Here is a 27094-nt window from a genome sequence, read left to right as displayed (position 1 = left end):
TTTAAGTTCCGTTTTAATTATCATACAATCAGAAGCAGATCCGAAAAATTTTGCTATGATGGGCACAAAATATCAGATAAAAAATGGGTTTGGTCAAATGTAACAAGGTCTGCCAAATCATTATGGAGGTTCAAAGCAAAAAAAAAACTCTCCGAGCCCTTTCATGAGTTTTCTTAAGATTTCATAGATGAAAACTGAAAATAAATTATTACACACAAACAAAACAATCAACACAATTATATAAAAGCATAAGCAATAAGCACTTTGTTTATGTTAATACTTAGACAATCATTTTAAAGAATACTTTTACTTAATGATAAATGCTTTTTGTTAGATAAAATTTTAAAAATGATAAAAATTTAAATAAGACAATAGCAAATATAAAAATGACATGTAAAATAGTTAAGTTCAACATAAACAATAAAAAAATTAGTTCGTATATAACTTTTAAACTTAAATTTATAATAGTGAGTTAATTAATTAAAAACTTCATGGATAAAGTTCCCTAACACTTTATTAAAATAAATAATTTTTGAAAAATAAGTGATCAAAAATGTAAAACACCAATGTCTTGAAAATAGTACAAATATAATTAAATATGAAATATATACTTAGTGGCGGATGTAGTTGATACTTAGGGTTAGGGGTAGCATTCGTTACCCCTCAACTTTTCATCGGCAATGTAAATTTTTTTTTCTTTCTTTTGAGTCAATTTTCGAATTTTGCTACCCCTAAAAAATATTACATTACCCAAGTTTGTTTAAAGGCTAACCAATTATAAGTTCAAATTAAATAAAGCTCAAACAAATTTATAGCCTAAACAACTATCTTTCTTTTATTTTGTTTGAACAATAAACATTAAACATAAACATGCTCAACATAATAATCATTTTGAGGTTGAAATTTAATACGCTTGTGGATATACAAATTCAAGAACTTGGAAATAGATTATTAGAAACTACGTCTGGTTTAAATCTTGATATTCGTTTTCCAAGTTTGACATATCTAAGATAGTGGCAGTTTCGGAAATGTATCCGAATGATTATGGTAATGAAGAAAGATGGTGTATTTCGGGTGATCGAAACAACATTTTATCACACTTTAAAGGAAGACGATAAATTTGCAACACTTGATGAATGTGTGACCTTGTTCATGTAATAGTGGAAACCGGGAAGCACACCACTTTTTCTTTGGTTTATCGAGTATTACAGCTAACGTTGGTTTTACTGAGTGCAACCGCAACTGTTGAAATATGTCTTTCTAAAATGAAGCTTATCAATACGTGTTTGCGTAAACGAATGGGTGATGAATATTTAAACAATGTTTCAATTTGTGGAGTCGAAAGAGAAACATTCTTTAAAGTAAACGAACAGTGTGTAATGACTCAATTTCAAGCTTTCAAAACCGAATAGTAGAAATTTGCATCCCAAGTATCGTGTTTCTATTTTTTTCGTTCGCATCGTATGAAATACAACAAAAAAAAATGAACGTTACCCCTGAAATTTATATCTAGATTCGCCACTAAAATATAGTCCTCAATCACTCTTTTACCCACAAAAAGTCCCACCTCATTCATTCTTCATCTTCTACACCTATTCTCTTTTTTCTTTCCTGTATATGACTCTCGGTTACTCTTTTATTCATGCTTAATGAGAGAATAGTTAAGAGTTTAAAGTTCATGAGAGCTTAGTCTTAGCATATTCCATTTAACATAAAATCCGGTGAATGGAGGGTGGACATTTAAGCTTAAATAAGAAAATTGGGCTATTAACTACACTAAGGACATGGGTTGAACACGGGTTGAACGGTGTGCCTTTGCCCACCCTTCTCTGGCCTTGAATCCGCCCCTGTATACAATATCTCATTCATTCTAGATCTCCTTTAAAAACTTTTAACTCAATATGGATCTCTAATGTAATAAAATAAAACTCCGAATTGATGATTATATATACCAAGACAGTTATATTAGTGCATCATTAATAATTAAATTAAGACAATAGACTTTTCTTATTCAGTGTACATGAACAAGTACAATATGAACTATTTTATAGAAGACTGTAATTATGTGTTTGAAATTGTACAATCACCATACAAAACTAAAAAATAACTACTATGTAATGTTTAAATATTAATTAGTTGTAATCACTATTAATTTTAGCATAATATTGTAATTTACGAATATATAAAGCAAACATGTGCACTTAATAATTGGGCATTGCACTTCACGTGAACCAGTATCTTCAAATTTGCTTCGTATAAGTGACTGGCGAAATTATATTCGGATACATACTATTAATAACTTACTAATTTCATTAATAATAATAATAATAATATCTTATTAAGTTGTTAGTGTTATTTATAGCACCCATAAAGGGTTACACTTCCGCTGGTCTGTGCGAGGTGGCAAAGTGCCTAGACAAGGGGTGGATAAAGTCTAGCGTTGTGGAATATGGAGCACAATCCGTAACTACAAATTGAGACACGGATGTCACATCAGCACCCATCTCACATTGTGGATGTTCTTAGGTGTAAGTGGTATCTCGACATGAGACTAGATTTATTAAGCATGCTCGTTTTACTTTTAGGTTTTTTCACTCCAAAAGTAAATATAGTTTCGGTTCAATCCTTATGATACTTTATGTAAGAAAATATGTAAATTTTGTTTGCCGTGTTTTATACTAAGAGTGTACATAACTCATAAGTTATAACGAGGCATCTTAGCATAAATAAATCATATACAAATATAACCAAACCAAAAAGTCAAAGAAGTAAGAATGTTGTTTTGTAGTCTCTAATGATTCTATTAAGAGACTACATCTGAATCAACCATTAATTGTGTTTGGTTCACCAGAATGACACACCTGAATCGATCAACAAACCTCTTACCCATTAAACATTAAAATGATGTTAAATGAAAATTACCTCGTTGTCTATTCACATGTGTTCCTTAGTATGCCACTCACGCGTCTCCTCTTCCCAGATCCTCCACCACCAATTTAGACGTCTTAATGACTAAACACTTACTACTGTAGAGGTTGCTAAATAACCCTTTTGTCTGTCATATTTTATATTGATAGCGTACATAATCATTAACGTGATCAACATGATTAAATTTATAATTTTATAGAATTATAAAAAAAGCATAATATAAAAATAACGCGTATACTAACAATGCAATTTACTTGTGTAAAATACAATAAACAACTTAATCATGTCACCATCCAAAATCTTATTGTGTCACACACACGATATTAGTTGTTAATAAAACAAAAAGACAGAATTACAAATTTTGTTCTTTAAAAAAAAGCCAAATTACGGTTCGTGTATTTTTTTAGTTTCCTTGCAGGCGGTGTTCTTTAAACATTTTTCCCCTATACGTTACATACTTTACGCTAACCGGGTTATAAAAACTCAGTTAGATACCCTCACGTGAGGCGCATGTGAGGGTATATTGGTCTTTTCATCGAAGTGGTTCAAATATATTATTGTAAAAAATAAATAATATATATTAAAGATATATACTCTCTCACACACTCTCTCTCTCTTCTCGTCTTCTTCCCCTCTCTCTACTCCTCTCCCTGTCTCCACAGTCTACACCAACACCACCATAGACAAAGGCTGCTATCTCGGCCGGACAAAGGCTGCTGCATCTCGGGCCATCACTCAGATTCACCACCACCATGATTTTCCTGCGGGTTTACGGCGGGTTTACGGTGGGTTTACGGCGGCAGGTTTACGGTGGGTTTACGGCGACAGATCTGCTCCTGGATATCCAACAGGGTATCCGGTGGGTTTACGGCGGCGGCGAAGGTGGTGGTGGGAATTGGGGGTGTGGGTTTCGTGGGTCAGTGTTGGATTGTCGCCGAAGTTAGAGAAATTGGGTGATTTGGTGGGTTTGAGATCTAGGGTTTCTAGGGTTAATGATTTGGTGGTGGTGGAGGTAGAGGTGAAATGGGTAGTGTAAGGCCCCGAACCCGGTGACCCTACTTTAGCGTCGGATTTACTCATAAACACAGTTCTTCAAATCAGAGTTTATTAAAACTTTTCGCGGAATATAAAACATCAATCATTTGTTACAAAACATTAAATCTTTTATTTGATACCATAACACAAAACTTTATATTTAAAACATCTTTACTTCTTTCTTCAGATGCCAGCCGTTCAATCCATGCCGTGTGTCATCCTCATGCTAACTCTATAATCAGCTCACCTGCGTGCATACTAAAAGTCAGCTACGCTGAGTGAGTTCTAGTTAATCGAACGCCATACAATACATACACATACATACATATCCGTAGATACATATCCATACTTCACTAGTTACCCTTCTGTTCTACATACATACTTGCTACCATACATACATACATACATATCTACAATCACTAACCTCAGTCTACCGAGAGTACGTTCATAGTTCACCGTCTATACCTGTACTCAAGGTCGTGAACACGTACAAGGTTCGCAGTCCTTACCTATGTTCACCATTTATGGTACGTACAAGGATCGCGGTCCTTCCCTATACCATAGTACATCCACAACACGTACAAGGTTCGCAGTCTTTCCCTATGTTGCAACCTAATTCATAGCACGTACGAGGTTCGCAGTCCTCCCCTATGCTACAAAATCAGCACGTATAAGGTTCACAGTCCTTTCCTATGCCGAAATACATCCACAACACGTACAAGGTTCGCAGTCCTTCCCTATGTTGCAACTTAATTCATAGCACGTACGAGGTTCGCAGTCCTCCCCTATGCTACAAAATCAGCACGTATAAGGTTCACAGTCCTTTCCTATGCTGAAATACATCCACAACACGTACAAGGTTCGCAGTCATTCCCTATGTTGCAACCTAATTCATAGCACGTACGAGGTTCGCAGTCCTCCCCTATGCTACAAATACAGCACGTATAAGGTTCACAGTCCTTTCCTATGCTGACGCCTATCTACATTACGTATAAGGTTCGCAGTCCTTATCTACGTTTACATATATCATCTACTTCACGTATAAGGCTCGCAGTCCTTAACTACGCCATCACCAGCCGAGTCTATGTCCGACAGAAGCTAGAGGGATTTGCCATCCTAACTTACTATGTCGAACGTAGAACTCACATGCCATTCGTGTACCTAAATACACATACTTACATTATAACATAAGAACACTCTAGGCATTCTTTACCTCATTCATTTAACAACCATACCCCTTGTCGTTACGTGCAATATCCGAATATCGTTCACGCCCCGACAAGTATTCATTTGAAATATTCATACATCTACGATATATAATATTCGTACATTTATTTTTAACCTGACAGTACGCGCAATATCCGAAGATCGTTCGCGTACCGACAAACAATCATTCATATCTATCACACATATCACATATGACATACACTTATCACTTAGGATAAATGTATTAACAACACATCGAGTATGCACACAGCCCCGAAAACATAACAAGGAATGGGGCTAGAAACTCACCTGAACACGGTTACGTTCACCGTTAATCGTAATCCCTTTCTTCAGCTGTGCACGGTTGACTGTATAACAAGTACACGTATCAAACAACTATCACTACTCATATCATCTTTCCAGTCTTAACTACTACCCACAACGAACGGGGGTCCGGGGGCAGCGCCCCTGGCAGCGGGGTCTAGGGGCGGCAGCCCCTAGCAGGGTCCAAGGGGCAGAGCCCCTGGCTGGGGTCAAGTTGCCAGGTCAGCTTGGAAAAATTTTATTTACATTAACTGTCTTAACACATTTTCCATTAGGTTTTTAATTTATTTTCTAAACGAACTTGTCTTTAGGCGAAGTTAAACCTCAGGCGAACTTGTCATCAGGCGAAGTTAAACCTCAGGCGAACTTAGCTTTAGGCGAAGTTAAACCTCAGGCGAACCTAGCTTTAGGCGAAGTTAAACCTCAGGCGAACCTAGGTTTAGGCGAAGTTCATCAGGCGAACTTAGCTTGCAGGCGAAGTTCATCGCTTGAAGGCGAAGTTGCCCAGATGAAGGCGAAGTTGCCCAGATGAAGGCGAAGTTGCCCAGACAGCCTGCTGTTTGGTTTCTGTCCAACATTTCGAGCGATTTTAACACCCCCGCTATGGTTCAATATCACCCACTACGCTTCCCGACCATTTCCGGTCACTTAACACTAAAAAGCTTGGATCTTTAAACTTCAAAGTTCAATAATCTTACATTTTTGAGCTTGTTGAATCTTGTTTCCTTGCTTAATCACAACCAACCGCTCTCTCTTCTCTCTCGGATCTTGGTCTCTCTCTCTACGGCTCTCGGCCTCTCTCTCTCTCCTCGGATCTCGGCCGCCGGTCGGCTTGTGTATGGGGTGTGTGTGTGTTTTGGAAGTGTGAATGAATAGATGTAAATGAAGATATTTTTGGGTTTAGGGGATATTTATATCCCTTAAATCCCATTCTCATTTAACCCATCTCAAATAATCTAACACTAACCCGACTCATACCAACTCATACTCTATTATTTATTTCCCGAACCCGAGTCAACTTTCCCTCTATTATTAAGTAATATAATTAATATCATTTTGAAAATTTCGGGATGTTACAGGTAGGTGGACGGATCCGGTGGTGGTGGAGGTAGAGGCGAAATGGGTTGGAGGTGGCCGTATCCGGTGGTGGTGGTGGCTGGGTTTCGACCAGGAGGTTTAATGGAGTGTTGACCGGGTGGTGGTGGTGGTTGTAGATGGGTGGTTGACGGAGTGGTTGTGATATGGTGATGGTGTGGTGATGGTGGTGGCGTAGAGAGAGAAAAAAGAGACAAAGGAGGGGGAAGGTGTTATAAATTTGCGGATACAGACGAAAAGACAAAAATGCCCTCACATGCGTCTCACGTGAGGATATTTAACTGGTTTTTCTAACCCAGTTAGCGTAAATGACGTAACATGTAGGAAAAAAATGTTTAAAGGAAACCGTCTGTAAGGAAACTAAAAAAAGAAACTAAAAAAAGGACATAAACCGTAATTTGTTTTTTTTAAATGACAAAATTTGTAATTACGTCAAACAAAAATAAACAATACATAATAACCGACAACACCCGGTTGCTACGATCCAGTGCCCTAACATCCACCGTACACCGTCCACGCCACGTCGTCAGATCACATGTCCACACAAACACCCCTACACGTGACCACAGTGAATCAAAATCAAAAGCATCCACTTTACACACTGAATTGCAAGTGGATTGTGAACCTCTTCCTTTAAATACCTTCCACCGGATCCAATCCAATCCAATCGCCGGAGATTAAAGAGCCATGGCGAGAGTAGATCTGGACGGAAATGCGATTAAGCCGATGACGATATGCATGATCGGCGCCGGAGGATTTATCGGCTCGCATTTGTGCGAGAAGTTGATGTCCGAGACGCCGCACACGGTGTTGGCTCTTGATGTGTATAATGATAAGATTAAGCATCTACTTGAACCGGACTCGCTTCCGTGGACCGGTCGTATTCAGTTCCACCGGCTTAATATTAAGAATGATTCTCGCCTTGAAGGACTCATTAAGTGCTCTGATCTGGTAATTATCGTTCTTCTAGAAGCTTCGTGTTCATTTTGCCCTAATTTAATTGTCTGTTTGTAAGTGGAAGCCTAGCTTATTATGTATATTAATATTAAGTACTCGTTATTGTTATTTTAGTTTTATAGGATTAGAGTGTAAGATAGTAGATGATAGATTGGTTTGGAGAATTACGATTTTGTGCTGATTTATCTAATTTTGTTTATTTGTGTTTAGACGATAAATTTGGCGGCTATTTGTACTCCAGCAGATTACAATACGCGTTCACTTGACACGATTTACAGCAATTTCATTGATGCACTTCATGTGGTATGTATTGCATTTGTTTTCTGTTTACATTGATTTGACTTTGCGGTTTGGTCGGATGTCAATTTTACTGTTGTTGAGGCAAAATTGTGTGATGATTTGTTACTTTCATTTGTAAGTGAAGTATTGCTCTGAGAATAATAAGAGGCTCATTCACTTCTCTACTTGTGAAGTATATGGGAAAACGATTGGTAGCTTTCTTCCCAAAGATAGTCCTTTACGTCAGGTAAGGTTCAGATCTTTGGTTGGTTGTTAGTTTATATACAATGACATATGCAATTACATTTTTGTTAACGATACATGTTGGTTATAATGCTGTGAGTTTACTTGTTTTCTACCCCGACATTTACAACTTAATATTCCATGGTTTGATTTCCTTAGCTTTTGTGTAAATTTTTAAAATTTGTAGAAAAGGTGGAATTATCATCTTTTAAGCTATTTCAGTTGATCACGCTGGCTTTAATTTCAAAGATGCTTATTATCATATTTGGATATAACTGTCACTTGGTAACATTTTAAATGTCAACCGGTAGCATGTTAACTGGATCATCAAGTAAGATTTGTGCTTGTTTCTTTGACGTTGGATTTAAACGGAGGTTAATCGTTAAGTTTAGCTTGCCAAAGATTGAATTAGAGTATTTCGTTAGGTGTCATAGGTTTTGTATTCACATTCACTCAAGTTTGCAGGCAACACACTCTCCACTTATAGTAGTATGGTATCTTTAGTCTGCCATCTTAATTTACTTTTTTTTCTGATTGAATTTAATAATGAAAATATTAATTTTGGGATTACTGAGTGTTGCATTGACAATTCCGCTGATCATCTTTTCACTGTAGTTTCTCTAGATTTGTTCCTACCTATATAGATTAATAAAAGGCTAAAAGTGGACCTTGTTTGTGTTGATTAGAGTGTATCTTGTTGTGTTTGTCATCTCAATAAGATGAATTCTTTGCTTCCCCTTTACAGTCTTTTTGCCACTTGATTATATTTTCAAGGCAACATGTCAACTTATTTTGTGTACATACAGGATCCTGCTTACTACATCCTCAAAGAAGATACATCCCCATGCATATTTGGCTCAGTTGAGAAGCAGAGGTGGTCATATGCATGTGCTAAACAATTGATAGAGAGGCTAATATACGGTATACAAACAAACAAACTTAAGCCTCATTTTTCCAATGTACAACGCCAAGACATGCATGCTCACTCACTTTATCTTCTTTTCCCGTAACAGCCGAGGGTGCAGAAAACGGTCTTGAGTTTACCATAGTAGGGTCACTCACTTTTTCTTGATATGTTTGTAGGATAGATAGATATAAAATGAAATCCATTGTAGGGTCCCCATTAGACACTGGAATTCTGTCTGCTATATATATATTGCTTCTGAATTCGTCTTATCTTTTAATAATTTAAATTCTTCTTTGTTGAGTAATAACTTAATCCTTGAATAAAATGTTTCTTGTAACAATATAAATAGATATAGATATTTCAACCTAACGTTTTCAATTACGAAATCCAATTATCCAATTAGACGTTGGATTAGTTCGCGAATCATGACTGTACCATCTACAAGAAAAGACCTCATGATAGTAAATATGGGACCTCACCACCCATCAATGCATGGTGTTCTTCGACTCATTGTTACTCTAGATGGTGAAGATGTTATTGACTGTGAACCAATATTGGGTTATTTACACAGAGGTATGGAAAAAAATGCGGAAAATCGAACAATTATACAATATTTGCCTTAAGACCTTTCAACTGGATCGGTCCTAGGATGGACTTCATCCCTGGAATTGATGGTCCCAGTGAGGGTGTTCCAAGAGTTTTGGCCTGCTTTAGCAATGTTAGTTTCAGTCACTTTAATTTAACTTCCATTTTCCCACAATATTATCATATTATGTACCAACAATTTTTTATTTTCTTTGTACTTAGAATCTTTTGAGAAGGGAACCTTTGAAGCTTGTGGATGGTGGTGATTCACAAAGAACCTTCATTTACATCAAGGATGCCATTGAAGCTGTTCTTTTGATGATTGTATGTTAAATGTTTTATCTTTAACATATAGTCATACGGAAAATCCTTGTTTTCTTCTTTTTTGAAAAAGTTGGGTAATTGTGTTCACTGTTCTTATTATTAGGAAAATCCAGCTAGAGCTAGTGGTCATATCTTCAATGTGGGCAACCCTAACAATGAAGTTACAGTCAGACAGCTTGCTGAAATGATGACTCAGGTGTGTTCATATTATTTACCAATTCAACTTTTTATAAATATTTGAGGGTGATTTAGATCCATTTATCATACAATGGATTGATTTGGGTAAAAAAATTGCTTGCGGGTCAATTTCAGGGTAAACGAGCCAAGCCGCTCGTGTGCTACTCGAGATCGGGTCGCTAAAAGCTTGAATTAAACTGAGCTTAAACGAGCCCGAGCTTGAGCTTTAGCCAAAAATTAAGTTTGTTTCATAAGCAGCTCGGGAGCTCGAGCTGGCTTGCGAGCCTAAATGAGACTATTATTTATATTTTATTTAATTTTTACTTAGTATATTTAATATTCATTATAATTTATTATTATTATTACTATTATGTATAAAATTATCATAATAATAACTCTCAATCAATCAATCAATCAATCATACCCACTGGAATCCCACCAATAGCAAAGCTATAAGTAGGGTCTGGGGAGGGTGGGATGTAGGCACACCGTACCTAATGAATTAATAAAATTATCATAATAATAACTAATGATATATATTACATAATTTATAGAAATAATTAATAAATAATAAGCGAGCCGAGCTTGAGCCTGAAAAAAATACTCATGACTCGAGCTTTAGAATTAGAGCTCGAAACGTGCCGAGCTCAAGCGTAGTCAAAGCTCGGTCCTGGCTCGGCTCATTTACACCCCATTTATAGAACAGGTCAATTTATATCTACAAAAATTATTTAACGGACCATTTGCGTCACTATCATAAAACTTGATTACTTAGGTCTAGCACCACCCACCAGCCCGTTTTGATCCGAACCAGTTTGATTAGAACCCATTTTGCCGAGGGGCAGAAATAGAAATTAGAAACTTGTTAATAAATTAAGCATGTAACATTATTCTCTTGGTTTAGACAGGTGTATTCAAAAGTAAGCGGAGAAGAGGCAATAGAGAGTCCCACCATTGATGTGAGCTCGAAAGAGTTTTATGGAGAAGGTAATGATGACAGTGATAAAAGAATTCCAAACATGACCATCATAAACAAACAATTAGGTACAATCAAATTTAACACTTTATTCGCTATCACATTATTCTAACGGGACAAGTTATTTTGTATATAAATGCCAGGTTGGAATCCTAAGACATCGCTTTGGGACTTGCTGAAATCCACACTTACATATCAACACAGGACGTATGCTGAAGCCATCAAGCAAGCAATTGCAAAACCATCAGCAAGTTAAAAAAGTAAGGATTCTGGTTGAGTTGTCATATATACAGAACATTATCTTTCTTTCATACACCTTCATGTCAACAGTTGCTACGAAATTTGTACTTGTAATGACTAAGGAACCTGCTTTGTCTGAGTATTATGTGTTGTATTCTTTTGTTTAGAGAGATTATTTGTGCTATTATTTATTGTTCATTTGATGAATTAGTTCAGCTAAGTATCTCTTAGCTCGAATGTATCAACCTGTATCTTAAATATGTACCTTCATAATATTATTAAGTCGTTATAGAGATGGTCGGTATCTAGTGAGAGCCTAACCCTGTTATCATTCATTCACTTGATACAGCATTTGTAATAGGTGAGAAGCTATAGAGTTAGATTGGTGATTTACCGTCTCATCTCAAAAGAAGTTATAGAAAAGTGATTGCTATCTACTAGTGAGAATGTTGGTTTCTACTGGTTTAGACTAAGGCTGGTTCGTTATCGTCCGTCCAAACCATTATATATTCTTTTGCTTATGTGGTGATTATCCTTCTTCATATGTCTCATTGCTCATGTATTCAGCCCCCTAATCACGAACTCCCATTTTATCACATTCCTTGCACTTGCCTTAGTCAACTACGAGAGAATGTAAAATGCAAGTATCTTTTGAGATAAAGATTGGTATTACAAGAGGCAAGTGTTAGTTTGTTCTAAAGTGATAACATGGCATGATGGCATCCTTGCTCAAAGTGGTGTCTTGGCATCAGAATCTGAAAGTCAATCCGTAATTCTTGGCGACCGAATTTGGAGTCGAACACCTTCGTTTTTTCACTATTAGCAACGCTCACAGACACGTGTGTGTGTGACTATGGTCCCACTTGTTTCTTATGGCTAAGGAAACGATATCCTTAATTAACCAAAACACCACTCTAAGCATTGATATGCCGTTTATCATATCTCAATTTTTAAAACAAATTTTTAGTTCGATACAAACTATAATAAAGAAGAACTTGCTATTTGTATATATCTTAAATCATTGAAAAAACAAAATTTTCAACATACAACCGTTTATGGTGATAATAGAACTGACTATTGTTGACTCATAAGATCACCCCATCCGATCTTCCACGCTTTGGTGCACATTCGAGGTGCACAAACAGGATATTTTCAGTAACCGGGAACCGGGTAGGAACCGGTTCCGAGTATGGTCAACAAAAGTCAAACTCTGGTATGGGTAGAAACTGTTCCGGGCATAGTCGGGTGTTTGACCGGTTCCACCAGGTTTTTTCGGGTTTCAGGTAGGGTCGGGTTTTGACCGGGTATTTCCAGTTTTGGTTCCGGGTCGGTTCTAGAGATAAATCCTATACCTGGTCCTACCCACGGGTCAAGTACACCGGGTCGGGTCCGAAACCGGGCATTTTCGTGTGTAGGTACACCGGGTCGGGTCCGAAACCGGGCATTTTGTGCACCTATAGCGCACATTCCAGTGAAAAAAAATATGATAGTAGATAAGATTCTAATGTTGTATGTGGATCCCCATACGATTGCATAATCATAACCAACCACTTACTTGCTTACACATGTTTTATCTTTTGCTTTACAACATCGTAACTGTAATTTATTAAAATAAAATCACGAAAAAGAACCTTACTATCAAAGTCATTTGTTTTAAAGTCAACCAATAAAATGATTTGTAATGGGGAGTTACAGGTCAACATTTACTATACAACATAACTATACAAGATCACAATACTCAGTTCTCAATTTTTCTCACTGATGGTGCAAAGACCAACAGTTGAGCTCATGGGGAAAGAACACGAGCTCCTTAACGGCCATGTAACCGCCGCAAAACACAACAGCTCGCAGGCTGCAGAGTTGAACTCTGTTCACATGTCGGACAAGTTCACCGTTAAGAGGTTCCACCACGTCGAATTTTGGTGTTCTGATGCTACAAATACCGCCCATCGGTTTTCATGGGCTCTTGGAATGCCAATAACTGCCAAATCAGATTTGTCTACTGGAAACACAGTTCATGCATCTTACGTACTTGGTTCCGGTCAACTCTTACTTGTATTCACCGCCCCTTATCCCGTTACCAACTCCACCACCTCTGCCTCTATACCTACCTTCTCCGGTGCTGCTTGTCGCGCCTTCACCGCCTCCCATGGGCTGGCTGTCCGTGCAGTTGCCATTGAGGTATGTAGTATGTTTTTCTTTCGAGTCATTAAACCACCTTACAATAGATAACATGGCTGTAAGACGCGTAATGCATTAGCAGTTTAGCACCATTTGGACCGATACTTCTTAGGCTCGGGCTAGAGGTGCTTAAATATCAACGTTTAGGTACAAAGGGTGCTAAGAGCGTAGTTGAATATGGCAGTAAGCTAAGGCTCTAGAGATGCCTAAGTATCAGCGTCTCGGCTCAATCCTAGCCTAAGCATAATTGGCTCTAGCCTAGTCCAATCATTTTTCTTTGGGCTCTTATTGTAACATTTGGTTGGGTTGTGACACTTATGTGGTATGTTTGGGACACGTGTCAAAAAAAAAAGGTTCAAACATGTCAGAATTCAGATTTTCACGGTTTTCAATGTCGGCATAAATGATGCCTAATGAAGCTAACCAACGTATGTGTCTTAATCTGATTGGCCTGTTTTCTTCGTTGATTTGTTTCGAAAAGCAAGTTTTTCATGCCTATTTTAAATTACTTTTTAGATAACATGCCTAATTTAAATTCTTTTACCAGCTTGATAATGAAGATCGTGTTCCGGCTGATTTATTAAACAAACCTATTTTTAGGCTTAGACCGATCGAGACTCAACCTTTTTAAAACCTGATTCGATTCAATTTTTAGCGAATGATCTCGAGTAACGCACGTGCTACTTAATTGACTCGTTTACACCTCTAGTAAATATCATTTTGTGTGTATTTACTATTTAGTAATTTAAAATCAGATCTATTAATACAAATTTTTAACAATGAAATGATACTGATAAAACTTTTTTTTGAACGACCAACAAAATAAAACTTGTGTGATTAAAAATAAATCTTTCACTTAACCAGGTCGAGGACGCGAGAATTGCCTACTCCGTGAGCATATCCCATGGCGCCAAACCGTCATCACCTCCAATTACCCTAACTTCACCCGAAACCACCATCGTCCTAGCCGAGATCCACCTCTACAACGACGTAGTACTGCGTTACATCAGTTACACAAAACACCAAGTCACAACTCCCTCAACATTCCTACCCGGGTTCCAACCAATCCAAATTACCAACTCCTCATACCACCAACACATAGGCATCTGCCGCCTCGACCACGTGGCACTCAACGTCCCAGAACTCACTCCTGCCATAAACTACCTTAAATCATTCACTGGATTCCATGAACTCGCACGATTCACCGCGGATGAAGTGGGAACCAACAACAGCGGGTTGAACTCGGTGATCATGGCTAGTGATAACGAGATGGTTATATTCGGGGTCAACGAGCCGGTCAATGGGACTAAAAGGAGTCAAATACAGACGTTTTTGGATTATAATGAAGGGGCTGGGGTGCAGCATTTGGCATTGGAGAGTGAAGATATATTTTGGACTTTGAGAGAGATGAAACGGTGGAGTGGTGGTGGTGGTTTTGAGTTTATGCCTGCGCCGCCACCGACGTATTACCGGAATTTGAAGAAGAGGGTGGGAGATGTGTTGACTGGTGAGCAGATGGAAGCGTGTGAGGAGTTGGGGGTTTTGGTTGATAGAGATCATGAAGGGACTTTGCTTCAGGTTTTTACTAAGCCTTTGGGTGACAGGTATATTCATGCATGCCTGGATTACTTTTTTTTTCCTAGTGTTGTGCGTGGTGCGGTTCGGTGTGGTTTTCGGCTAGAGTCAAACCGAAAACCAAGACTTCGGTTTTTGAAGTTTTTGAAACCGTTTGGTTTCAGTTTCGGTTTTTGTCATTTGAACTTGAAAAATTTAGGCCGAAAAAAACGTTGGCAAAAAATAATGAATTTAGGGATAAATATTTTTGTTAATTGTAAAATAATAGACTATTATACATTTGATCAAAATTATTGGAGTTATACATTTATTAAATTCTTATAAATTACTTTATATAAAATATTAAAAAACAAACATTTAGAAATTCGGTTCGGTTCGGTTTTTATTACATGCAAAACCAAAACCAAACCGTTAGTGCGGTTTACAAAAACATAAAACCAAGGCGTCGGTTTTGTTTCGGCTCAGATTTTTCGCTTTCGGATTGGTTTTTCGGTTTCTTGCACACCCCTATACTTTTTTCTACTGGGTCGATTTTCGTTAGTGTTCGGATGTCTTTTAACTCGACGTTTGAATTTTCAGTTTGAGTCGATTACTTAAATAATGATTATTTGTTGTTGCAACCGGTAAAACTAAAAGTTACACACCATTAAATAACTATTTGGAAAATAAATATATAATGAAGTGTTAGCATACTCGAGTTCGAAACTCATGTCTCTTTTCTTTCACGTTCTTTTTCAAACGCAATTACGTCGTGTTATAAATTGTTTTTTTTTTCTAAATAAATTACAAATATTGGGAACCGGCATTCAAAAAGAGTTGATCGAAAAACCTTAATGATTAATGAACGCTACATACAAAAATAAAAACATTGACCTACACTATATACTAGATCCGTCCATGCATGTTTGCATACATGATACATATGAATGCAGGTTAATCAAAAGCTTTTTGATGACAACATGCATACACACACATACATATATGCATAAAGATGATGACATACTGGCTGTTTTGTGTTATGTGTTTTTGAGCAGGCCAACCATATTTATAGAAATTATTCAGAGGATAGGGTGTATGTTAGAGCACGATAGCGTTAATATGCGACAGAAACCAGGATGCGGTGGTTTTGGTAAAGGAAACATTGCAGAGCTCTTCAAATCTGTGGAGGAGTATGAAAAAGCATTTGAAAGACACATTAGCATCCCTTACAACTTTCTTTGACTTTAATGGTCATATTTGTGATTTGCCGATGCTTGTGTATTAACTTTATTCAATAAATGTGATTTTTCAATAGTTTACTTTAGCTATACCAACCGAAATTAATGACATGTTATCGAGATAACTGAAATAACTGAGCCAAATCTAATCCTAATTGTTTGATTTACATTTATTCAAAAGCAAAATTACGTTATGATTTTCGTTTTGCATACACTGAAAAGCGAAAAAAAATCAAAAAAGTCGAATTGAATCTATTTTTATAGCCAATATCAAAACATTACACTTACTAGCTAGCATTAGGTTTCTAAATGAAAAATAGTACTTGACCAACACAACATTTTGATTTTTGATAGTTTTACAAAAATGAAAATTCAACTTGATTTTGATATCATGTAACATATTTTTTGGTTGTAATGTAAGTTTAATTAATAACTAATTAGGCTTAGCGCCGTCCAAACCGCTTACTCGAAAATTTTTCGGAAAATACTCACTCGTTTTTCGCTCGATTGTAAATGAGTCGCTCTGCTCGGTTCGTTTTGTAATCGAGCAAAGATCTGCTTGGTTCAATTCGACTAGAATATTTTTAATTTATTTTATATATTATTATATATGAATAAATATATAAATGTATACACAACACACAAAAATATAAGCATATACAATTTTTTAAACCAATTAAAATTTCCCCAATTCCCTCAATTTTATAGTTTGTATTTATTTGTTTCAAGTTTTCAAAATATTAGAAGTTTGTTTACATGTTCATTATATCACAGTTCAATATTACTTCTCATAAAAATTTACAACCTATTACATGTTTGTTTAAAAACTACTATTTATTTACAAAACATATTATTTACATCCTTCAAACTTGTTTCTTATTGAAAAATTTAAAGTGAAAATGAGATAACTAATACTCGAAAATCGCTCGATGTTCGATCGAAAAATGCTCGTTTCGGTTTTCGATCGGCCTGAATTTCAGCCGCTCGATTTGATTGTAAACGAGCCAAACAACGAGCAAACCTTCGCTCAGTTCAGCTTGGTCCGTGAACAAACAACAATTCATATTTTACTAAAGGAGAAAGAAAAATGAAAAGATGAAATAATAAATAAGACTAATGAATTAATAAATGGCGGGAACCGAAGATAAAGAGCCACCAGAAGATCCACCCACCTGGGTTTATTATTATCAAACCCTAAACCCCATATCAAATTCTCACACCAATCACTTGAATTCATAATCAATTGGCGCCTATTTATTCAATTTAATATCAATTAGGGCTAGGGTCTAGCAAAATGGGAAGCAAAATCACCGATGAACTCATCACAACCGTCCAATCCATCGTCGGTCCAGAGTATTCCAAAATGGACGTAGTCAGAGCTCTTCACATGGCCAACAACGACGCCACCGCCGCAATCAACATCATTTTCGACATACCGACCTTCAAGCGATCCGAAACCCCCAAAATTTCAAAAGTTTCAAGCCCTAATGTTACTGCGGTTGCGAATAATCGTGTCAATTTAATTGTACATGAAGAGCCGAGCACAAGCAAGTCAACAGAGATTAAAGTCAAAGCAGGAAACGACGTCGTTGGGAGTAGTAAGTGGTGGTTTGTGGGCTGTGCTGACGTGGCAGGGTTGTCTACGTGTAAAGGGAATAAGATTAAAGCTGGTGATGGAGTGAATTTTACGTTTCCGTCCGAGAGGTCTTTGACCGGGCCGTCGCCTGGGAAATTTGGCGGTGGGCGTGGTAGGCAGCCTGCCGCGTGTTCGGAGATTGTGAGGTTTTCTACATCAGCTTCCGGGGAGGTATCTGTTAGTTAACAGTTGATTATTACACATTTAAACTTGAATTTTTTTATTAACAAATCTTTGGCAGATTGGTAGGATTCCGAATGAGTGGTCTAGATGTCTTTTGCCTCTTGTTAGAGATAAGAAGATTCAAATTGAAGGTTTTTGTAAATCGGCTCCTGTTAATTTGGGACTTATGGATACTATTAATTTGTCTGTTAGGTATGCAAATGCTGTACTTCATTGGCGTATTTAGGTTAAATATGCTCATTTAGATTAATAATTTGTTTATGTTTGTACAACAGTGTCTACATTAATAGTTCAATTTTACATAAAAGTCTTCAAACCTCTGTCAAAGTACCCAACGCTTCCAATGATGAAACCTCCATACATCCCATTCCAACCTTGTTTCGGTTACTCGGACTCGTTCCATTTAAAAAGGTATTCTTTTCAGAATTTTATTTATGCCTTTAATTTTTAACAAGGATAGTGAAAAGTTTCATTCTTGATTGTTGTTTTTTGTAATTAGGCAGAATTTACGCCTAGTGACTTATACACAAAGAAGAGACCTTTAGATGTAAAGGTATGCTTTTTTTTTCATTTATTATTTTTTATTTTGTAGCATATAGTTATTATGTTTACAGTATATTGCTTATTTATTGTTTTACATAAACAGGACAGTTCTGGTGTTGCTGCTCAATTAATTAATTCTAGCAAAATTAAGGACTCATCTTCCAACGGGAGTACAGTTGAAAACGAGGAGATCATCTCAGATAATGATCTTGACAATATTGTTGGTGTTGCAAGTGGCTCCGAGTTAGAGGTATTTTTTAAACTTTATTATATGATGAATGATCATATTATCATAGTGACTTTATGCATTGTATGCAATCTGAAAACGTTTATAAATACGTTATTTGTTTTAGGAAATGGAATCCCCAAGTGCTTTATTGTGTGATCTGCGCCCCTATCAAAAGCAAGCACTTCATTGGATGGTTAATTTGGAGAAGGGACCTTCTGTTGATGATGCAGCTACAACTCTTCATCCATGTTGGGATGCTTATCACCTTGCAGACAAGTATATCTTTTTTTATGCAAAACGGGCAGGTCAAACGGGTTGGGTTGGCTTGCAGAAACCTTTTTTGATGTATTATAAATAGCTAATGTCGTAAATATGGCTACAATGTTATTACATTAGTAATCTAAATCTTGAATTAAGGGGCGTGGGATGTTATATACATGAATAATACACTTTGTACGACTGCGAACCATTTGAACTACTTTTTTTTTGTAGGGGTGTAAACAAGTCGAGCCAAGCCCGAGCTCGGGCTCGTCTAGGCTTTAGTTTGGCTCATTTAACTTACGAGGGATCGAGCTTGGCTTGTTTCAAGCTCTATCTAAAGCTCGAGCTCAGCCCATGAGTATTTTTTTCAATCTCAAGCTGGACCTGGGCTTAGTCCTTTTATAATTTATTTATATATATCATATATATATATATCATAGTTTTCATACATAGCATGATATATATTATTTAGTTTTATCAAAAATTTATATATAATAGTTATTATTATATAAATATGTTTCTAATTTATTAAATAATAGTTATATAAATAGCATGCTCTCTTAGGCTTGCAACTCGGCTTGAGCTTGATAAGTGAAGCTCGGGCTTGGGCTAATTTATTTAACAATTTTATTTTAGGCTCAAGTGTCATTTAAGCTCGACTCGATTCGAGTCTTTACCGAGCATATCTCGAGTAGCTCACGGGCGGCTTGCAACATTTGCATCCCTATTTGTTTGCAGCCATTTTTTTTCCTTTGGCCAATTTGAGATTTAACATAATCCAAATCAACCTCAATCATAAATAACATATCCAAATTTCTAACTCTAATTCCAAGTCACAAAGTGCACTGGCTGATAGCTAGTTTGTCACATCATCTAAACTTATGTTTTTTACCTTTTATTTTGTTTCTTTATGCAGGAGGAAGTTTATAGTTTATGTAAACGCGTTTTCAGGAGAAGCCACAGTAGAGTTTCCTAGCACCCTTCAAATGGCAAGAGGAGGAGTATGTTTCTAGCTTTAATTTTAGTGTTTATGATAAGTTTATTTTCATATAATGAAATTTAGAGGACATATATGCATTTGGCCCTGTTTGTTATGTTTTTATATTTTGAGGTGTAGGACTAATTTGTGGTCATAATACATATGAAGATTTTGGCTGATGCAATGGGGCTTGGAAAAACAATAATGACAATATCACTTCTTCTAGCTCATACTGAAAGAGGCGGATCATTAGATTGTGAAAATAAAGAAGTGTCAGATCAATCTCCAAAAAAATTGACTAAATTTTCCAGTTTTGATAAGCTTAAAAAGCAAAAACAGTTGCTTATTGGTGGAGGGAATTTGATCATATGTCCTATGACTCTTATTGGCCAATGGAAGGTAAAACCTTGTATGCTCACACTAAAAGATGACAATTTTGACTCGCTTAAAAAAACTATCTAAAAAGGAAACGGCTTGAACAAGTTAAAATTTGGCCCAAGTTCTTTTTTTGCACTAAAATTTCTTAATGATAATCACGACATTATTAATAAATAAAAAAGTGGACAAAAGTGTTAGGGTGAACCTAATTCAACTTAAATTTGTGTTTAAGGGTGTGCATGGGTCGGTTTTGGGCTCAAACCGAACCAAATAACGAACAGTTGATTTTTAGGTTTTTGATAATCGTTTGGTTTCTTTGGTTTTCATGGTGGGTTCAGTTTTGGGAATTCTTGGTTATGCAATTTTGGGCTTCAATGTTTTGGGCTAAAACTTTTTTGTTATTTGATAGTTAAATGATTATTACACATCAAGGCCTAAAATTTTTAGGCTACATCGTGTATTCAGTTTTTATAAATTAGTTAACATTCAAAAATGAAGTTTATAAGACATAAATTTAATAGCAAACATCCAAATATAACGATTTATTCTATGTAAAATTGTTTTTTACAGGGTTTGGTTATATAAGTCGATTCGTTTTTTATTGGTTTGGTTAGAATTTTGTGGGGATGAGTACATGCAAAACCGAAACCCAACCGGAAATACGGTTCTTTAAAACACATATAACCAAATCATCGGTTTTGGGCCGAGTTTGGTTAGTTCAGTTCGGTCAGGTGGGTTATTTCAGTTATGAATTGGTTATTTTGGTTTCATGCACACCCTTAATCAAATTTATGAATTATAAAACATTTCTATCAAGAAAGATCTAAATTTAGCTTCTTGTTAATATTGCTAATAGGCAGAGATTGAAAGCCATGCTGAACCGGGGTCTTTGTCTATTTATGTTCACTATGGGCAAAGTCGTCCAAAAGATGCCAAAATATTAGCTCAAAGTGATGTCGTGTTGACGACATATGGAGTTGTGGCTTCAGAATATTCATCTGAGGTAACCTAGTTGTTTCATTTTATATAATTTCTTTTATAAATATAAAACTACTTTCTTTTTCATTTTTTTATTATATATTTGTTGTAGAATGCTGAAGAACGTGGCGGTCTTTATTCTGTACGGTGGTTTAGGGTGGTGCTTGATGAGGCACATACCATCAAATCTTCTAAAAGCCAGATTTCACTGGCGGCTGCTACCCTTGTTGCTGATCGGCGGTGGTGCCTTACTGGCACCCCTATTCAAGTATGCAACCTTTTAATAATATAGTTTTTCGATACTTTTGCTTAAATTTGGCAAAACAGGTCGGTCGAGTTGGTTGAGTAACCGGGTGATAGAAACTGTAAAATCAAAGGCAGTAAACAACTGAATTGATATTGTAATCCAATTCGTGGACTAAATGTCCAATTTACAGTTATAAAACTGATAACATAAATAGACGATCCAATAAAAATGAAGAATGGGATTACTAATACTTCTGCTACCAATTGTTACTGGCTAAACCCCACTACGTTTCCTCCCATAAAGTTAATTTGGTTCAGGCGGGAATAGATGACCGGGTACGTATTACCGGTCAAACCGAATCATTTTAGTACAATTAAAACTTGGGGTGGGATGTAGGCAAACCTTACCTCTATCCATGGGGATAGAGTTGTTGCTTCCAGCGAGACCCTCGGCGTGTTAAAGATAAAATATAATCAATATACCTGTTTGCATGGTAATTTTTATAGCTGATAATTTGCTTAAGATTTTCTGGCATCTTATCTTTTTGTCACAGAATAAGTTGGAGGATCTTTTTAGTCTTCTTCGGTTCTTAAGGATTGAACCATGGGGAAGCTGGTCATGGTATGTGTTGTTTTCCTATCATTTTAAATGTACGTTTAGTTGTACGGTATAAATTTATTTTATATTTTTATATAGATCAGATAGCTTTATGCTACTAGCTTCAAACGGTCACCCAAACTACATTTTAAATGCACAAAACCCTTTTAAATCGTTTTATTCCAAATTTTGGATTATGAACGATACAGTATACATTTTTAATCATAGTTTCACATAATTTGAAAAAAATATATTTTTTTAAATAGGTGGAACAAGTTAATCCAGAAACCTTTTGAAGATGGTGATGAGAGAGGCTTAAGTATAGTCCAAAACATTTTAAGGCCAATAATGCTGAGAAGAACTAAGTTCAGCACTGACAAAGAAGGCAGGTTAGGAATTATTAGCATGATTTTTTTATTTTTCATTTGTTCTGTGTAATTTTTATTCTTTATGTGGTATTATTTTGTGTTATTTTGTTGCAGGCCTATATTAGTTCTTCCGCCTGCTGAGATGAAGGTAATATATTGTGAACAAACGGAGACTGAGAAGGATTTTTATGATGCCCTTTTTAAAAGATCCAAGGTATTTTTTTTATTAATAGTAAACTTTGTTGTCTTGACTCTTGATCATGCATCATGTCCTAAATCATAAGCTGTTTGGATTTAATCTTGTAGGTGAAATTTGATCAATTTGTTGAGCAAGGGCGGGTTCTTCACAACTATGCATCCATTTTAGAATTACTCCTGCGTCTTCGTCAATGTTGTGATCACCCTTTTCTTGTTATGAGGTATGAAGCAACCATTACATACTTTCTTCTAATTAATTTCACACACACACACACGGGAGTGTTCACAACACACAAGGGCTTTATGTACTTGTACCTCTTTTTTCCATTAATTTCATACCGCATAATGTACTTGTATCTCTTGTTTTAAGTGTTATCAAGAAGACGGTTAGATAATCGCCTACTCACTATCTCATTGAGTCTTTAATGCACAACGTACAAGTGCTTTATGCGGTTCTTGCAATTCTCAACATAGTGTGTACCTATATGCACACATACTTCTTTACGAATGGTTTTTTTTGCGTTGTTTTTAGTATTTAGGATAGTTAATATCTAATTTTTCTAATAAAAAGGGTAATTTAGTCATTTTGCAAAAAGTTAATGGAAAATCTAACAGAAGTTAGTGATCAGATCATCAGTGTTGCACGCTTCTGAACAGTACGGACTACCACTGTAATTTTGAAAAGTGGGGACCAAACATGCAGCATGGGCAGACCACAAGGGCCATCTGTGTAATTAACTTATATCCTTATTATATTTGTCCATTTTGTAGTAAATAAAATAAATCCAGTAACTTATAACACTCTAGTTCACTGAATAAACAAATAGTAAAAGTGGAAAACAACATTATTACCAGGAATCATCTCAGTTGCATAATGTTTTCTTTGTTTATCATGTGAAGGGTGTTGCAACTAACTAACTTTATTTCATTTCACATAAAATATGTTTAAATAAGCCCAACTACTTATAACAGTATGTTCCAATAAATAAACAAATATGGAAACAATGTTATTACTGTGACTAATCTCAATGCAGAATATATTTTCTTTGCCTATTCAATGAAACAGTCAATTATAAGTAACTGCCATTATTTTGTTATTATATAATTTGTAATTTCTGATGAACATTGGTTTTGACAGTCGAGGGGATACTCAGGAGTTTTCAGATTTGGGTAAATTGGCAAAACGATTTCTTAAAGGCGGTAAAGAAGCCATGGAAGAAGGTAAAGAAATGCCTTCAAAAGCTTACATACAGGAAGTTGTGAAGGAGTTACAAAAGGGAGAAGAGGGAGAATGCCCTATTTGTCTTGAAGCTTTTGAAGATGCAGTTATGACACCATGTGCTCATCGTTTATGTCGTGAATGTCTTTTATCAAGCTGGAGAAACTCTAATTCGGGCCTTTGTCCTGTTTGTAGGTATCTTTTAAGATAAAGCTCGTCTTTCCCTTTTTTTTTGAAGGTGATAATTTGTTTCCCAGTTGGAATTTATTTTATCACAAACGGGTCGATTTGGTGTCCGTAATTTCAAATGGATTGAAAGTTCAAAAGTCATCTATTTGTTCGTAACGCTACAACGTCTTGAATTTGTTATACTAAAAGAATTGGTTAGGGGTGTGCATGGGTCGGTTTGGGGTCAAACAAAACCAAAAACCTTGAAAACCGTTCAATATTGATATTTTTGGTTTTTGATTTCGGTTTTGTAGGTATTGTCATCTGGGCGTGAAATTTTTAGGCCAAAAATTTGGCCCAAATCTATAATTCAGGCCTAAATTAATTTTGTTACTTATTATTTAACTGATTATTATGTATTTGGGCTAAATATTTGTGTTGCACTATTTATTTAGTTCTTGTAAATTACTTGTAATTCAAAATTAAAAATCTATAAATTTGGTTCAGTTTTTTCAGTTTTAACTACACGCAAAACCAAAACTGAACTGAAAGTTCGGTTTTTGAAACATAAAGCAAACGTTTTTGTTTGAGTTGAATTATTTTGGTACAGTATTTTTGGTTCTGGATGGTGTTTTTTTTTGGTTTCATACACACCCCTAATATTGGTGGATGTTCGGCATTGCGATTGAAGTGGATTATGTGATGTAGAATAAATCTTTTACTCGAATAATAAAAATAAGATAAATAAATAAAACACTGTATAATAATTGTGAATCAGATAAGCGGTTTATTAAACAGATGCTATTAATTGGCTTACTGTTTTTGTTTTCATTTGTTAATTTAAACAATTATGTTCATCTGGCAGAAAGACTGTGAGCAAACAGGAACTGATTACAGCACCAACCGATAGTCGGTTTAGAGTTGATATAGAAAAAAATTGGGTGGAATCATCAAAAGTTTCTGCATTGTTGCGTGATTTGGAAACTCTTCGGTCATCAGGGTCCAAAAGCATTGTGTTTAGTCAATGGACCGCCTTTTTAGACCTTTTACAGGTTCCCCTTTCAAGGTAACCATCAATATTATGAAATTTGTAAACTGTATTCTAAATATTTAACTACCATAATTAAGTTTTGTGATCTTAACTAATTTATGTAAAACATGTGTTCAGGAATAGCATTTCATTTCTTCGCCTTGATGGGACTCTAAATCAACAGCAACGTGAAAAGGTCATAAAGCAGTTTTCAGAAGAAAATGACATTATGGTGTGTTTCTGTTACAAATAAAAAACATTAATTCTATATAAATTTTTCTAAGTTCTTTAACATCACATTATTATTTATGTTTGTAGGTATTGTTAATGTCATTGAAAGCCGGAGGAGTTGGAATCAACCTTACTGCAGCATCTAATGCATTTGTCATGGTACTCACTTATGCATGTCTTGTGTACATATCATTATTGTACCAACATTATTAAAAGATGGAAATTTGTCATGTTTTTCATTATTTTTTTAGGATCCTTGGTGGAATCCTGCTGTTGAGGAACAAGCAGTTATGCGCATTCACAGGATTGGACAAACGAAAAGTGTTTCTATCAAACGTTTTATCGTGAAGGTATACTTTTTTTCTTTTTCGTATATATACACTTTTTTTAACACGTGAAAGCTTGAAATAACATATGTCTGTGCTGTCAGTTGTTTTTATATATAACATATTATTATGTAGTTATTTTTATTAAAATTCTGAGTAATTTTGTTCTTCAGGTATATACCAATTTATAGGTTCTGTCCTTAAACTAAGCTAATTACAAAAATGAAATCCTTTATTTGAAAAGCTGTAAACATGACGGCCTTTTCACTAAATGGTTTAAAATATACTGTTTACAAAAATGGCTAGTATGCCCTTGTGCCTAAACGGAAAAATATGTAATTTTCATGATTCTTTTTCTTTTCTAATTCTTAGAGGGGTAAATAGGTAATTTAATGTCCTTTTCATTATAGGCTTAAGCTCATTTAAGCTTGGCCTGTTTCAGCTTTTAGCGAGCTGATATTGAGTGGCTCAGCTCGTTTACATCTTTATCTCTAGATAGATTAAAAGAGGGGTAAACAGGTTATCTAATTTGTTAATCTTCTTTGTTGCAACGGGAATGAAACTAAATTTTGATGTTTTATAATTTAAACGCACATCGAAACATTACATAAGTTTAGTTTAGGATTAGATCTTGTTCACTTGTACTTAAACTTGATTAATATGTAGGGTACGGTTGAGGAAAGAATGGAGGCGGTTCAAGCACGTAAACAAAGGATGATTTCTGGGGCCTTAACAGACCAGGAGGTTCGAACAGCACGTATTGAGGAACTTAAGATGCTATTTACTTAATTGGGTCTGATCTGGTTCACATCTGGTGACCTATGTGGGTTCATATTTACCTATCATTTAGCGCTTTGTGGTCTTGTATACGAGCAATGGTCAAATTTTGTTGAACCTGATATGGCTCACGGATTGAGTACACACGCAGACAGGCAAGGCTAGTAAGTGTAAAGCATTATACAGAGCGATTGTAATCTAGCTTAAGTTTGTAAGGTTAGTTATATGTGATTTTTGTACCGATTTCAATTTGTGACATGGTTTTGATAAACTATATGTAATTCTTGATAATTTTGAAGTGAAAGTTGCCAACACTAGGATATTACTTTATTTATATGTTCTTGTCTCATGTGTTTAGAACTTGGAAAGTTGGAAGTAAGACATGGGGACCAAGACAACATGTCTTCACTCAATAATCTCATACTTCATAAATTATATTTTTAACATCCAATGACAAACGGAAATCTAATAATGATTTTCTTATTCTGAAAGCTCAT

The 27094-nt window shown here is 35.8% G+C and overlaps 2 protein-coding genes and 1 pseudogene across 2 annotated transcripts; all 3 read left to right on the top strand.

Annotated features, from left to right (window-relative positions):
* The first annotated feature begins 7225 nt into the window (after positions 1–7225).
* LOC143637328 (UDP-D-apiose/UDP-D-xylose synthase 2-like) lies at positions 7226–11517 on the top strand. Its single transcript, XM_077104746.1, has 10 exons — positions 7226–7539; positions 7756–7852; positions 7965–8071; positions 8874–8988; positions 9081–9120; positions 9599–9692; positions 9782–9883; positions 9987–10079; positions 10969–11104; positions 11180–11517. Exons 1-10 carry the CDS (start codon positions 7276–7278, stop codon positions 11290–11292), a joined length of 1161 nt encoding a protein of 386 aa, XP_076960861.1. The 5' UTR covers positions 7226–7275; the 3' UTR covers positions 11293–11517.
* Positions 11518–12825: 1308 nt separating this feature from the next.
* On the top strand, positions 12826–16253 carry LOC143637348 (4-hydroxyphenylpyruvate dioxygenase pseudogene; annotated as a pseudogene).
* A 1209-nt stretch (positions 16254–17462) lies between these two features.
* Positions 17463–26828, top strand: LOC143637327 (DNA repair protein RAD5A-like). Its single transcript, XM_077104745.1, has 20 exons — positions 17463–18056; positions 18127–18260; positions 18344–18479; positions 18568–18621; positions 18715–18861; positions 18965–19116; positions 20018–20102; positions 20249–20479; positions 21315–21461; positions 21549–21704; positions 22237–22304; positions 22547–22669; positions 22763–22862; positions 22955–23067; positions 23985–24260; positions 25099–25299; positions 25402–25495; positions 25582–25653; positions 25746–25844; positions 26487–26828. Exons 1-20 carry the CDS (start codon positions 17544–17546, stop codon positions 26607–26609), a joined length of 3024 nt encoding a protein of 1007 aa, XP_076960860.1. The 5' UTR covers positions 17463–17543; the 3' UTR covers positions 26610–26828.
* Positions 26829–27094: the final 266 nt, after the last annotated feature.

This window comes from Bidens hawaiensis, unplaced genomic scaffold (assembly GCF_021521415.1).
Source record: "Bidens hawaiensis isolate Kalapana, Puna unplaced genomic scaffold, B.hawaiensis_p1.1 tig00008219_1, whole genome shotgun sequence".
NCBI classification, from domain to species: domain Eukaryota; kingdom Viridiplantae; phylum Streptophyta; class Magnoliopsida; order Asterales; family Asteraceae; genus Bidens; species Bidens hawaiensis.
This window is presented reverse-complemented; position numbering and strand designations above follow the sequence as displayed.

Coding starts and splice junctions, on each gene's coding strand:
- LOC143637327 (XM_077104745.1), top strand. CDS start 17,544: ATGGGAAGCAAAATCACCGATGAACTCATCACAACCGTCCAATCCATC. Junction 18,480..18,567: donor GACTCGTTCCATTTAAAAAG/GTATTCTTTTCA, acceptor TTTTGTAATTAG/GCAGAATTTACGCCTAGTGA. Junction 19,117..20,017: donor GCTTATCACCTTGCAGACAA/GTATATCTTTTT, acceptor TTCTTTATGCAG/GAGGAAGTTTATAGTTTATG.
- LOC143637328 (XM_077104746.1), top strand. CDS start 7,276: ATGGCGAGAGTAGATCTGGACGGAAATGCGATTAAGCCGATGACGATA. Junction 9,121..9,598: donor CTTGAGTTTACCATAGTAGG/GTCACTCACTTT, acceptor ATTTGCCTTAAG/ACCTTTCAACTGGATCGGTC. Junction 9,884..9,986: donor AAGCTGTTCTTTTGATGATT/GTATGTTAAATG, acceptor TCTTATTATTAG/GAAAATCCAGCTAGAGCTAG.